Source organism: Sapajus apella, unplaced genomic scaffold (genome assembly GCF_009761245.1).
Source record: "Sapajus apella isolate SASKATOON/1434 unplaced genomic scaffold, GSC_monkey_1.0 scaffold35, whole genome shotgun sequence".
Classification (NCBI taxonomy): domain Eukaryota; kingdom Metazoa; phylum Chordata; class Mammalia; order Primates; family Cebidae; genus Sapajus; species Sapajus apella.
In genome coordinates, this window is record NW_022436975.1 from 18,108,040 (window position 1) to 18,123,685 (window position 15,646).

The 15,646-nt window shown below is 34.4% G+C and overlaps 1 protein-coding gene across 2 annotated transcripts in view; it reads right to left on the bottom strand.

Moving 5' to 3' along the window:
- The window catches only part of ARFGEF1 (ADP ribosylation factor guanine nucleotide exchange factor 1), a 151,507-nt gene that overhangs the window by 75,011 nt on the left and 60,850 nt on the right, over window positions 1-15,646 (bottom strand). For both annotated transcript variants that reach the window (XM_032296263.1, XM_032296264.1), the window contains exons 8-14: window positions 15,113-15,288; window positions 13,518-13,651; window positions 9,572-9,806; window positions 5,789-5,888; window positions 5,536-5,675; window positions 5,321-5,429; window positions 4,455-4,656 (exon numbers count right to left, since the gene is read on the bottom strand). In XM_032296263.1, the coding sequence (XP_032152154.1) occupies window positions 4,455-4,656; window positions 5,321-5,429; window positions 5,536-5,675; window positions 5,789-5,888; window positions 9,572-9,806; window positions 13,518-13,651; window positions 15,113-15,288 (1,096 nt within the window). The remainder of the gene's footprint in view (window positions 1-4,454; window positions 4,657-5,320; window positions 5,430-5,535; window positions 5,676-5,788; window positions 5,889-9,571; window positions 9,807-13,517; window positions 13,652-15,112; window positions 15,289-15,646) is intronic.

A 15,646-nucleotide genomic window follows, 5' to 3' on the forward strand; every position in this document is an offset into this window, starting at 1 on the left:
AACTCCTGGGCTCAAATGATCCTCCCATCTTGGCTTCCCAACGCTGGCATTACAGGAATGAGCCACTGTGTCCTGTCCTCAGAAGTAACTCTGAATTTCAAGTCTTTTTTTTTTTTTTTTTTTTAAAGAAATGGGGTCTTGCTATATAGTTCACACTAATCTTGAACTCCTGGCCTCAAGCCTTAAAAGAAATACACTTCATAAGGCTATAGCTGCCATGTACAGAGATACTGCTGTTGAATCTGGGCAAAGTAAACTGAAAACCTTCTAGAAACGTTTAACTGTTCTAGATGCCACTAAGAACGACTCATGGGAGGGGTAAAAATACCAACATCAACAGGAGTTAGGAAGAAGCTGATTCTAACCCTATGGACGACTTTGAGGAGTGCAAGACATCAGTGGAGGAAGTAACTGCAGATGTGGTAAAAGTAACATGAGACTTAGAAGTAGAGTGTGAAGATGACACTGAATTGCTGTACCCTCATGATCAAACTTTAACATATGAGTTGCTGCTCCATACTGATAAGTGAAAATAGTGGTTTCTTGAGATGGAATCTACTACTGGTGAAGAGCCATGAACACTGGTAGAAAGAAAAAAAGGCATTTAGAATATTCCATAAATTTCATTCATAAAACTGCAGCAGAGTTTGAGAGGAAAGACTAATTTTGAAAGACATATTACTGTAGGTAAATGCTATCAAACAGCATTATATGCTACAGTAAAATCCTTCATGAATAGAAGAGTCAATCAATGCAGCAAACTTCATTGTCTTCTTTCAAGAAATTACCACAGCTACCCCAGGTTTCACTAACCACCATCCTGATTTGTCAGCAGCCATCAACACTGAGGTAAGACACTCTACTAGCAAAAAGATTACAGCTCACTGAAAGCTCAGATGGTTCCTAGTGTCTCTCCACAATAAAGTATTTTTAAATTAATGTATGTACATTGTTTTTTAGACATAAGGGGATTGAAGGTCAATAGACTATGGTACAGTATAAACATAACTGTAATGCACTGAGAAATAAAAAAATTTGTGTGACTCACTATATTGCGATATTCACTTCATTGCTGTGGTATGGAACTGAACCCACTATCTCTGAGATACTCCAAATATATAGTCTCCTTAATCTTCAGGTAATCTTGGCTCATTTGTCCAAATTAATTAGCCCACACATAACCTTTCTCTATATAGCTCCAGATTCTCTCTCACTTCCTTCTCCTTCCTCTGCTCCCATGTATCATATCCCATTCCCTAAATCTATTTTCAGAGTCCATTTCCTCTGCAAGTCTTTTACCTGCTCCATTTACAGGGGGACTCGCCCTCAGGCTTAAAGACCCAATTCAAATATTACCTCTCTGTGTATAGATCATTTACTCCCTACTTTTGTTACTTTGGTGCTTCAACACCTGTCATTTGGGCTATTGCAAGAGTTCTTAAACGGTCTCCCTATCTGTATTTCCCACATTCTAATGCACCTTTGGCAAAGCCCTATTTACAAAACAGAAATCTGATGATGCTACTCCCGTGCTTAAAGTTTTTCACTAACATGCTAATGACACGAGGAACAAGACAAAAAGTCCTTTACATGGAGAATACGGCCTTCTGTAATCTAGATCTAACTCAATGCTCTCATCTTAGCTCCTGTTATTCCCCCTCCACTCTGCCCCTGCCATGCTGAACAACAGTGCTCAGATGTCCTCTCTTTCCTCTGCTGCTGCACATGCCATTCTCTTAGTCTGGGATGCTCTTTCCTGTTCTGTCTTCCTAAAGATTCCCTTGTTAAGTTCTCATCCAACAACCATAACCACTTAACATTCATAAAATTAAAATATTTTCCACTAAGATAAACATAATCCTCGCTCTCTAGAAGCACTCACTGTAATAGAAGAAACACAATTTTACAGAATTATAATAGTAAAAATGTAACAAATAGATGTATTCAGAAGATAAGAAAATAACACATAAGTAACTAACTGAGATGGTCATAATATATTTCCTGGGAAAGATGACTCTAGGACTGTTTCAAAGAATAATTATATATTTTATAAGAATATAAGAAAATAAGAAAAAACATCCCAAAGAGGAAGAGGCCATACTAAAATACTAAAGCACAAGACAGTATTATGTTAAGTGTCTTGTTGGCACATGGTTGGCACAGTGAGGTGAGATAGAAAAGTGGCAGGAAATGAAGCTTAGAGTCCACTCGATCCAAATCATGAAGGTATTATCATACAGTCAAAGGTTTGGTTTTATTCTCTAAGAGAGGGAAGAAACAGACTTTCATTCAAGAAAGGTTATTCTAGAGAACAGTGTGAGAAAAGATGGAAGAATGAACAAAACCAAAGAAATTTAAGGCAATTGAAAGATTATACTAGTTGAGGAAAGAAATGATCATGATTTGACTTGTAAGAATAGCTGTGGGAGATCGAGAAAAGAACAGATTGCAGGGATGTTAGGAAGTAGAATCAACAGGATTTAGTGACAGATTAGATTCAAGAATGAGGGGGAAGATCTAAGCTAACTCCCAGGATTCTAGCTTATAAATTTAGTAGCATGCTGGGATTACTACCATAAATAAGAAACACAAAACAAGAGGCTTTTCTATTTGTCTTTTGTTTTGAGTAAAAGTACTAGGGGGTTGATGTCAGAAAAGAGCTGAGGAACAGAACCCTGCCAATGCTAAGATATATGCAGGAAGAAAGAAAAGGCAGCCCACAGGACTGAGATGGCATAATCAAAGAGACAGGAGAGAAACAGGATAGGCTGTTGTCATGAAACAGTTGTACAGAAGTATACTGGGAACATAGCTCCATGACAGCATTCTCATCAATGTCTGTATGAAGCAGAAAGCAACTCCAGACCGGGTGCAGTGGCTCATGCCTGTAATCCCAGCACTTTGGGAGGCTGAGGTGGGCGGATCATGAGTTCAAGAGATTGAGACCATCCTGGCCAACACAGTGAAACCCCATCTCTACTAAAAATACAAAAATTAGCTGGGCATGGTGGTGCATGCCTATAGTCCCAGCTACATGAGGGGCTGAGGCAGAGGAATTGCTTGAACGTCGGGAGGTGGAGGTTGCAGTGAGCCGAGATCGTGCCACTGCACTCCAGCCTGGCAACAGAACAAGATATCATCTCAAAAAAAAAAAAAAAAAAAAGAAAGAAAGCAAGTACCGCTGCGAGAAGGACTAGAGGTTAGGGAGAATTCCACTTTGAAGCCCTCTGACTACTCCTTCTCACTTCTCAAATACTTCAAAAATAAGAACCTTGGCAGTACTTACTCTGTACAACAACATTCTTTTATAGACCTTCCATAGTACTGTTTTAAAAAATTCTTCATGTTTAGACTGCAATCTTGAATACAAAGACCAGTGCCTTCATGGTGCTTGGCAACAGTCCCAAGTACCAAATACGTGTTTACTGGGTGACCACCAGAATTTTAATACACATATTTGTTTATACATACTAGACCATGAGCCCCTCAGAAGGAAGAGCTGTTCCAGCTATCTAGTTTCCCCAGGACCTTGCATACCATCTGGAACAGATGAGATTTTAATAAATATTGACTGAACAATTAGAATGAATGCAGTACTGACAGCTATTTCCTGAGGCAATTTTATAAGATTTTTAAATTTTGTAATAGAATATGTGTACCTTTTTGTTGAATTTTTTGGTCATATTAACACTGGACAAAAGAGATACCTGAACATTCACTAAAAGGCATTACTTAAGTATCAGGAAGAAATGCTTTACAGAAGTAGCAAACCAAGTAAACACACAGGGGAATTTTTAAGTTTATAATAGCTAGATTCATGAAAACAGGCAAGCAATTTTATTTTTCCTTATGGCATCTCTTTGAAAAAAGAGATGGGCTACAAGAGAAAGGAAGACAGCATGGTGATATTCACAAAGGAAGCAGAAGCAGGCAGGTATCACAAAGCTTAGTGGGAAAACTGATTTCACAAGATTAGGGTCTAGTATACTAGCCAGGTTGGAAAGAGAGGTGATCACCTTATCAACATGTAAAAATGAAATCAATAACAAGAGTAGTATATTTGTAACCCAACTGGAGAAAAGGTAAAACCTATAAAGGAGTACTGACAGCTATTAGAAATTTGATATTTTAAATGTTTTGAGTTGTCACATGATTAGAAAATATAATGGGGGATTTCATAATGAGCTAAACAATGCAAAATTGCACAGATGGTGCTCATCAATGGCACTTATAATATGGTGACAAATTATATGACAAAACTGGTTGGGCATTACAGGAAACTAGTTGGGCTAGACTGCAATGAACAGGGGGATCTGAATAGGAGCCTTGTGAACTAGATCCATGAGAACTACCCTCCATTTTACTCACTGTAAGGTGATAAACATAGGGCAGGGGTGGCACCACACTGGCAAAGAGATATTCAGTAATATTTCTCCTTAAGCTGTGACACTTACAAATCTATCCCTTGTTCTATTATTTCTTTTTGTTGCTTTAGGACCTCAAACTGTTCCGGATTATCAGTGCCAGACATCTGTGTACTGTAGCTGCCTATTCCTGATGATGATGTTGACTCCAGAGAATTTAAACTTCCATATCTGTTTATTGACTCAGGGTGTTTGATTTCACTCATCTCTTGTTCTGAGGGTTTTTCCTGACCTGAAAGAAGAAAAATCGGTAGAGTACATTATTCTATCAAAGAAAAAAAAATGAAAGGGCAAACAAATTCTTGAATAAGGCAAGGCATAAATGTTGCTTAGATATCTATTTAATACAAAACAACTATTAGGTAACATAATAAACAACATACTTTGATATTAAAACACACTGTAATTTGTACGTGTATAGTCTGCACCATTAGGAGGAGTTCTTTTTGCAGTTGCAGTGCTGAGTATCCACTGGATTTCTGCTCTCAGCTCATTCCTCATGAGGAATTGTTTTCGATAACACCAGTGTAGCCCTGCAGCTATGAGTTTTTCTCTGAGTGAGGGTAAACATCAAACACAGATGAACAATTCAACCTTCTTAAAACATACTGCCTTTTATATGTTTCCTCTATAATTATATTACAAGAAAGTTGCATAAATATGCTTCATTTTATATAATCAAAATATTTCTAAGAAGATTTAGAAAAAAATAGTTTGGATAACTAAGTTAAAAATTTTACAATTTTAAAGCTAGTTATTTAACTCACAGAGAATCCTTCGTCATCAGTTAAATAAATAAATCTGTCATGAAATTGGTTTAACGGCATCTGCAATTATCCTCCAGAATATTATTCACTTAAAATGACAAAGAATTACGACTCAAAATATCACCTTACCAAGAGTTGTCTGAGAGTTGGGATTCACATACTGATCCTTACTCCATTCAACCATACACTTCAAAATTGACACTAAGCATTCTAAACCTTTTTTCCTCAGGCTCAATTCCTATAAAGCAATTCAAAAATACAATTTCAAAAAAAAGGTCTTTTAAGGAAAATACATGGCTCTTCCCTGGTAAAGTTTAAATTTGAAAAGTTTTTAAAGTTCTTACCTGAACATTACTCATACCAAGTTCTTGACTGCCCCTTCCTTGAGCAATTTTTGATAGATCATTTACCAGTCTTTCAAATATATTGGCTGCATTTAAGTCACAGTCATAGTTTACATAAATATCCACTACACTTTGAGCATCTGTAACAATATAACATTAATTTCAACAAAGTACATCTAGGATGTGAGTACATTTAGCCTTTTAAATATCTAGTAATAAGAAAGAGATAATAAAAAGAAAGAATTTAAAATACCTGCACAAATTCTTGTTAGTGTCTGAATAACCATCCATTTGTGATCAAATGAGCTGGTAGAAGTTTCCAAAATGTATAAGAAAATTTCTTTAAAGAACACCTGTGATTAGGAGAAAACTTCTGTTTAAAATATTGTTCAGAATTCATATATGTGATCTCTTTTTAAACATTCCAAAGCTGTAGAGCAGGTATTAGGACCCAGCACCTAAGGAGTTCAACTATTTTTCGAGTTCCAGCTCTGAAATCTGAGGACTAAAATATCTTAGATAAGGGACTTAAACTTGTCCTTCTAGCATCAGCACTGCAATTCACATTGTTATGTTTTATTCTCAACACAGCTGCTACAAAAGAAATATGGAAAGATTTAGAGTTCCTCTAGGTGGTAATTTATTGAATATTTTTATAGACTATAACTTATGCTTTTTAAATCCCCCTCAAAGAGCATAATTTATACTTTCATTTTTCAGAGACATTCTAGTACTGAGAGGTCTAACTGTTCCCAGATTTAAATGTAACTGATACTCTAATCAACACAATAAAAACAATCTAAGTCTCATACGATTTTATTTTTCTAATTACTCACAAAAGTGAAAATCTCTACTGTTTGAAAACTACATACAAACCATTTCTCACTACTCTTTACACCAAATAATCAAGCAAGTAGTTATCAACCTAATGAGATAAATTTCAATTTAACAACTAAGAATTTTCAGGTTTAAATTTGTTCTATGAAAGTGACTTTAAGAAGGAATGACGGAAAAAACCAACATATTAACATTTATGAAATACATGCATTACGAATCCAGAAAATCACATTTATAATATAAGTGACTGAATCTCCCCCTAAACTGAATATAAGTGATTGAATCTCCCCCAAACTGAATTCGGTAGCCCTGTAATGTGATTTTCTTTCACAAAACTCAGTGTATTTCTATTTACTTGGTTAATATCGGTATCTCCTATAGATTGTAAGCTTGTAGACAGTAAGGACCAGGTCTTTCTTGCTAAGGATCATGTCTACATTACAGGGCATGTAGTAGGTGTTCAACAAATACGACAGCAACATGGCCACAATTCCCAAATACTACATCAAGGTACCCAGAATGCTGTAGCAAACTCATAAGGGTGTCATGAAAAAATTTTGGGGCAAAGTTCAGAGGGAGATGTATCTGCTGGATACCTTGAAAGATTGCTCATTATTTCAATTAGATTACACTATATTCCCTTCAATGACATTATCTCTGCAAAGCTGGGTTTTGGTAGTTGGTATGATAAAAACCAAGTAATGCATGAAAATCAACGAAGTACAGGAGTGAGGGGGAGCAGTGTTCAATTACAAGATATAAGAGGCTGTGTGCAGTCTGTAATAGGCACACACATCCCAGTGCTAAGTAATTGTGGTTAAGAATAAAATAAAAATATTATTTTTCTTTTACTTTATGCATCCTATTGTTTTTGAAATAGTAGGCTATGAAGACAAATATCTATTAAGTTGTTTGACCCTGCCTTCTTAATAAATAGAACACAGATCTAGAAGTGTTTCTCTGGCCTATGTGCAACATGAAAAGTTAGACTTTAACAGTGCTGTGAATCAAAAACTTTTGAGATTCTCTGATTAACAAGATAAATAACACAGATTGGAAGGGAGAGGGAAGAAAAAATTTTAGCTACTATCTATGGTTTATCAAATTATACTAATAAGCAAGGCTTATTACTGTAATATAAGATACTATGCCTATCATAATAGGGGCTCTAATAAAATCAACCTTTTAATGATTTATCGAGCATCTCTAATGTCCGTATGTGGAACAACAGCTCTATCATAAGTATATTGTCTTCACATATGTTCTCCTGAAAAGTTGAATATAAACTGTACCTTCTGAAAGAGATACATAATTTAAGACCTATAGAAAAATCACATCACAAAAACTCTGAAGTGAACATACTCATAAAATGGTCTTCATGTAACAATAATATTAATTTTATTTTGCAAATTTAGGTTTTCATATGTTGAGCTTTCTCCAAGTTCAGCTCATTTTGAATTTGAATGTGTATAACATTTTTGAAAGCATATCTATATTTATCTCATTTTATCCTCATTATCTCCCTCTGACAGACAACAAAAAGTGAAGTAAACCTAATTTTTAAAAATTAGAATATTACAATAATTTTTTTTTTTTTTTTTTTTTTTTTTTTGAGACGGAGTTTTGCTGTTGTTGCCCAGACTGGAGTGCAATGGCACGATCTCGGCTCACTGCAACCTTATTACAATAATTTTATAATGAGAATCTATCATCTACAAGTTGACAAGAAATTTCTTAAAGTGTTTCCTTTCAAATTCATTTTTGTTACGTCAAATTTGCTGTGCAAAAATAGTAATCTCAACTTAAGTAATTTCTGATATCTAAATCTAAGAATTTATATTTTACAGTCTGTAAGCAGTCCCTACAGAAGTAGAATATCAGTGTCCAAAAAAATCTGTAATTGGCTACATAAAGTCTTGCAAAATTTTCTGTCAACTTAAATGCCTCATCATCAAATGAAAGAATTCTGGTTTTTTATAAAAGCAAAAGTTCCAAAAGTTTTTGTAGTTCCTAAATATAATGGGAAAAGAAAACTATCTAAAAATGGCAACTCTCCCCAGTTAAATGCCTTGTATTATTTTAACAGACACATGGCCAACTCCTAAAACTTGACATCATACATCATATAGGCACCAAAAATGGTTTCCTGTCCAAAAATATGGCCCAAATTTAAAGACTTTTCACTTAAATTACCAAGGCCTAATTCTGTTTCATTCCCATAACAATGTTCTAAATAAATCTTGATAGATATTACAGAACATTAACATTAAAGGATAATGTGACTATTTAGCCATCTCAAAATTCTGGGAAAATAATTCATCCTTTCTACTGAGCTAGTGAACTGAGTCTTGAGTTAGGATTAAATACAAAATTTAAAAAATTAAAATATAACCTGTATATCAAACATAAGATAAAGGTAAAACTGACAACATAAAATGAGTATTTCTAAAACAAACAACATTGCAACCAAAACAACCTTTCAAGAAATAACAAATTGAAAAAAATCATTCATTAAATTGGTAAAACAGGAAGTACTATTTTTAAAACAAATAATCAGAAACTGGTACACCTGCACAACACATGCAGACATGATTGGAAAAATCCCTAATTTAGTTCTACTAAATCTCTGATAATATTTTAGAACAACATAATTGTTATTCTATTTCCAAAGATTCTGGCAGAAAACTTTAGGAATATATACATTAAAGAAAGTATAAAGCAAATATTAATTTTTTCAAAAATCCTAAAATAGAGCCCCAAAATATAATGCCCGTCAATCACATCTTTTAAAATGCCTAATTCTTATAAATGGTTTAAAATCATGGAGATGCAGTATATATTTGGAGCTTTCTTTTAAGATAAACAAATGTATTACAATATGCCATATAGACAATGGCAAAGCTATTGTGAGGACCAAATTAATTCCAGAGAGCTAGAATCATTTATTCAACTAATATAAGTTCCTTGAGGGCAGTGGCTGCATCTTATTTCAATTTGCATTCTTAGGGCTTATGCAGTACCTAGTACTTCACTGGCACATATTAGTTGGACAGGTGAATGAAGAAAAAGGACATGGCAATATACAAACATTATTTCACATTCCAGAGAACTTTCCAGTGTATTAAAATCTGATTTAACATGAAACAAATGAAACATCCAATAGTAATCTTATATTTCAATGCCTAAATGCAAAACGTACCTCAATTTGCATCTTCAGATGTGTCTTGAAATTTGACAACAAAGTAAGAAATATAGAAAGTGAAAGCTCAAAAACCTCTGGAACAGATGAGACTCCATTTTTTGAGAGTGCAACACAAAGATACTGCTTAATAGCATTAATAAACATCTCATTTGTCCTGAAAACAGGTCCCGCATTCTGCAGAATTGATAGAAGTAACTGCAATGAAAGAATCTTGGATCGTAGTTCATGAGACCTAAAATGTAAAAAAGAAGGGATAGTATTGGAGACAAGCATAGCATTATGGTAATAACAGGTAGTTCCAAAAATATTTCCATATACTACATAATTTCACAAACTTCTTAAATGGAGAGGAACAGAAAATTCTATAACATAAAAAAAAGTTTCTGAATGACTTAAAAGTACAGTATATGAACGACTTAACCACTAACAGGTGCTTTCACTGATGTTCCCTTAAACCATATATTAATAATTTCACAAATTTTTTAAAAAGAAAAAAGTTATTCACAAATATTTATCAACTATTATTTCACTGGAAAAAAAAATAATGTGAAGATATATGCTGTGTTCCTTTCTTTCACAACCATATACTTCTCCTTACAAATCATCATAAACTTCTCAGTTTAAGTGCCATATTTAGTATTAATATACAAAAGTTCCAATGGACTTTTTTCTGGTTATGCTACTCAAAAATCCTAAATACTAATAAAAAAGTTTTGGTTACATAAACAAGTGACAGCACTACTTCAAGCTTACTTTTTCAGTAACCATTTAAAGTTTTTTTTTTCTTTTGAAATAAACACAGAGGTGTTCAGAATATTTAAAAACTTTAAAACCAGACGTGGTGGCTCAGGCCTGTAACCTCAGCACTTTGGGAGGCTGAGGCAGGTGGATCACTTGAAGTCAGGAGAGCCTGACCAACATGGTGAAACCCCATCTCTACTAAAAATATACAAAGTAGCAGATTGTGGTGGTTGGCACATGTAATCCCAGCTACTCCGGAAGCCGAGGCAGGAGAAGAGCTTGAACCTGGGAGGTGGAGATTGCAGTGAGTGGAGATCACACCACTGCACTCTAGCCTGGGTGACAGAGTAAGACTCCTGTCCAAAAAATAATAATAAAATAAAAATAAAAACTTCAATAGCTTAGCAATTTATTCTAAATAATTTTGTAATGAAAAGCTGAAGAAGTTTTTGACTTAAATTTTTTTTTTCCCAATCAATATACTATGCCTATGCCATGCTTCTGATCACTATCTAGTGTTTGAGTGTTTGAATTATTTGATTTTGCAAACACAATTTTCCTCCCATTGAAACTGATCTCTTAAGCCCAACAGACCAAGGACACTGATCCTAGGAAATATTTCAAATGTAGAACACACCAAAATGCTCTAGCAGTTGGTTCTTAAAAAAAAAAAAAAAAAAAAGTAGCCCAAATGCTGCTTTCAGTAACATTTTACATTGTATAGTAAACTTAATTGCCCTTGATTTCCACCTGAAAAGTTCTACGGTTATTAAGTGCCAAGTAATTCAAGAAGCTACAAAAATCTAATAAGCAATTGTTAATTTCACATAAATGGGTTTCACAAAAAAATACTACTTTCTCTGAAATAAAACTGGAGCCAATAATATTATGACTCATTATTACACAGTCACGTTTCTTGCACTGAGTCTTCCTTTGAATCTAAAAATATGTGCAGCAAATAAATAATTACTAAAAAAATAAGCTTAGATAAATCAAGTTAGAGACAGCAAGAAGTAAGACTTCAAATAGCTACAGGGAACTATGGAGTGAGCCAACTATCTCCCCTCCTGTTCTAGTCTTCCAAGGCTTACACACTACTTCCTATTCTAGCTCACATTTATCACCTATTATGCTCAATTTCTATTGTAATTAAGTCCTGCAGTTTACCAATCTGTAGCAATGAGTTTTTGTTCTAAGCATGTCTTATATTTGTATTCCCAACATTTAACAAAATATTTTGTACACTGTATGTGCTCAAAAAAAATTAATGGACTTATTCTTGTATTCATCCATGTATTAAATACCTACTGTGTACAAGGCAATATGAATGGAGAAATGATTAGACAACTGTCCTATGACATAAGTTATACTTTACATAGGCAAAAGAGGCTGGAAATTTCAGGTCTGCAGACCAGAAAATACAAAGGGAAGCAAAGACAGAAAAAGAAAATTATGTAACTACAAAAGCTTGACTTCTGGCAAAAAAAAATCATTAAAGACAGAAAACTACATATTCTTTTGGAAAAAGAATAGCCTCTAAGAGTGTATTCAGTATTCAATTCCAATGTTTGATGACTGATAGTCAAGTCAAGAAGGTCTTCAAAAAAATTTCGCTAACACTTGGTTTAAACCCACTAAGTATAAGGCTTGTTAATTTACATTATTCCTCATAAGAATCCTTTGTATCATTAAAGTTTAAATCTTTTCAAAACCAGATCACTCTGTCTTCAGGGATAAATGAACATACCCTTCCCTACCCACAATACTCCTCAAAATTCATATTATTTTCCTTTGTGTCCTTTCCATTCGCAGCATTTTGAAGAATTTCTTTTCGGTTTCTGGAATTCTTTCAAATCATAATTTTTACATTTGATTTTGGAAAAAAACATCTGAGGCTTTTATGGTCAATAACATTATTAAAGCATGGCAAAAATGGCTTCAGCAATAAAACCAAATTCTTATCTCTTTCTCAAAGTGGGTCTTCAATGATTTAGAATGAGATGTTAAAAATGTTAATTTTTGAATGACATTCAAAACCGTCAATTTTTAAATGAGATTTTTAAAATTTCAAAACTGTACATTTTTAAATAAGATTTTTGAATGTCAATTTCTGACTTGGGATTTGGGCCTAAAAAGATTTTATGATTTTAGGCTTCTGGGTCTAAAGGATGTTTCTCCCTGAACTGGTGCAACCTGACAAAATTAAACAAATATAACAAATGTAGTTTCCAGATATTTATGAAGTTTTCACAGTAACTGCCTCCGGTCTTCTCAATTGGCACTAAGGAACTGAAACACTGTATAGAATTTTTTTAAACTGAAGTACTGTTGCCTAACAGTAAGGCAACTTTTAAATGGAAGTACTATTGCTTCCCCCTATTTCAGTATCCCTTTCTTAAAGTTATGGTCTGTTCCAAGGTTTCTTTCTCCAGAAAGTTCTAAAATTGTCATGCTGCAATACATCATGTTGCAATATTAGAGAGGCAGGCAACTCATATAACTTTCAAACTCAATCTCAAGAGTAATTAGTTACATTTGAATCACATGAAAGATACCTGACCATTTATGGCTTACTAGGCACTTTCCTAGGGTTTAATAGATACATTTCATGAAAATTAGACAAGTGGCTCCCATCTCAAAGTTCTTCCTGCTCCCAACAGAGAAAGATATCATATCCTAGGGCAATTTGTCAGACCTTAATGAATATGCATTATATTTCATTATGACTTTTAAGATTTCTTTCTTTTAGGTTTCAGTACCTTTTGACTGGCAGTTTTTAAAAACCTAGGGCTGCGATACAGGGTTACATTGGCTCCAAAGTTACTTATATGGAAATAAGAATTCATGAATTCATTCATTTGATAATACTCATTGAGCCCCTCCTATGCACTAGGCACTATTCTAGAATGCTGTCATACCCTTTAGGAAATAGCACAAGTTATCTATTCCAGCAGTGTTGGAATTTTTTGTTTTTAGAAAATAGTGTTAAGTCACATACCCTTTAGGAAATAGTGTAAGTTATCTACTCCAGCAGTTTTGAATTGTTTTCCAATACTTTTTTCTTAAACATAAAATACCTCCCCTCCACCCAATTTTTTTTTATGGTTCTATAGGACCAAAAGGACAAAAGAAAATCCAAACATAACAGTAAGTTTCAAGTCTAAAAACCTCTATTTGTCAGGCAAAACAGTTAATAACTTACTTTGGATCTGGCGGTCCATCTGACAGTGGTTTCATTGACAGTTTACACAATGACCTGAATACTAGAAAGGCATCCTTTTGTAAAATGTGGGAAAACTTAGCACCAGGTGAAGGTCCTGAAGAATTTCCAGATTCCTAAACAAGTTAATATATCATGAAAATAGAGAGATTTGCCAATGTAAAATCATTTCAGACTTCTAGTGTATTTCATTTAATTCACTAACAGGTGGGGTTTCCCTCACTTTTGGAAGGAGAACCAGATGAGGGAATCTCCCATACTGTTTTTCTTTCACACTCCAAGGACCACATCCAACAATAAATACCTTTAAAAATGCACTTTAAAAATATTTCTTATTAATAAACCAAATAAACTCTTAAAATTTACCCAGTTCATACTATTACTGACAAAAAACGGGTTTGTCATGCCTGATAAGATACCTAACCAGGCTGGGCACAGTGGCTCATGCCTGTAATCCCAGCACTTTTGGAGGCTGCGGCAGGTGGACCACAAGGTCAGGAGATCAAGATCATTCTGGCCAACATGGTGAAGCCCCGTCTCTACTAAAAATGCAAAAATTAGTCAGGTGTGGTAATCTCAGCAACTCAGGAAGTTGAGACAGGAGAATCACTTAAACCTGGGAGGCAGAGGTTGCAGCAGTGAACCAAGATCATGCCACCACACCTCAGCCTGGGTGACAGAGTGAGACTCGGTCTCAAAAAAATAAATACATAAATAAATAAAGAGAACTATTCAAAGATCTAAATTATACTCCCTACTACTGTTTCATGCTTTTATCCTATTTTACTTTTGATCTTACTCTGGGCAAACATAAACTGAAGGTCAACAAAGCCAAGAAAACCTATTCCTAAATATGGGACACTGACTTAGTGGAGGACTCCCTTATCTAAAAAGGCAGATTTTTACACAAAAAAATATAGGGTAGGGAAGAAAAGAACCTGTCATTACCATGGTACTGATGTCTTTGTAGCCATAAACGAAAGTTAAGATGAAGATCCCTAAATTTCTAGAAGTCTTCTCATCTACAACCACTGATTAAGTTACCTGAAATGCTTGGGATCAGAAATGTTTTGGGTTTCAGATTTTTTCTGGATTTTGAACTATTTGCATTACACTGATTTAGCATTCTAACACCAAAATTTAAAATGTGGAATTATCCAATGAGCATTTCCTTTGTGCATGACCTTCGAGCATCATCTTGGCACTCAAAAAGTTTTAGATTTGGAGCATTTTGAATTTCAGATTAGGAATATTCAACCCATACCAGAATTATCTTGTAAATATGTAACATGAATATTCTTATTAAATGTTAATTCAATTGGTAGATGGGTGGAGAGAAGATGCAAACATAGATGAGACATGCCTTAGCGTTGGAAATGTGGCTATCAAAATATGAAGGGAAAAAATTGCTGTAATTTATGTAAATGAAGGAAAAAACCCCCCAAGTCTCTTATCTCCCCAAACTAAATAAAATCAGGCAGCAGCATCAGATAAAAATATTAATGACAGGGTGGTGGTAGCCCGTAAATTTGTAAGATTAACAGGATTTCTCTCCCTCCCGACCCTTCCATTTATACCTGAGTATCATTGGAAGAGACTGACAATCTATCATCAGGTAAGGATGGTGTATATGCAACAGAAATTGGTGTTCCTGGAATTCCATTTGCTTGAATATTTTCACTGTCACTACCGTCTTCTATAGTTCCAATGTTGCCATCTGCACTTGCATTTATAGTAGTCCCTTCTCCCATATCTAAAATAAGAATAAAAACCATGCAAATATATCTGACTTAATCAAAATGTATTTAAAAAGTATAGAGTATTTAAAATGAAACAGTGACAGGAAAGCAATGTGAAATAAAATACGTATTGGCACCATTTAAAGGTTAGCATACTTACTACTAAGTAAATATGTATCTGGCATACTTCCAAATACAATCCTTAAGTCGGCTCTGGCAATGAAACACACTTAGCTGATGAAAGGCTAACCAGGATGTGCCAAAACAGAAGCTTACTTTTTTAGTCTATATTAGCAGTTAGCATTTACTGAACTGGGTTTTGATGAATGCTAATGACTTGAGATATGAAGACAAATTCCTCGAAAAAATATC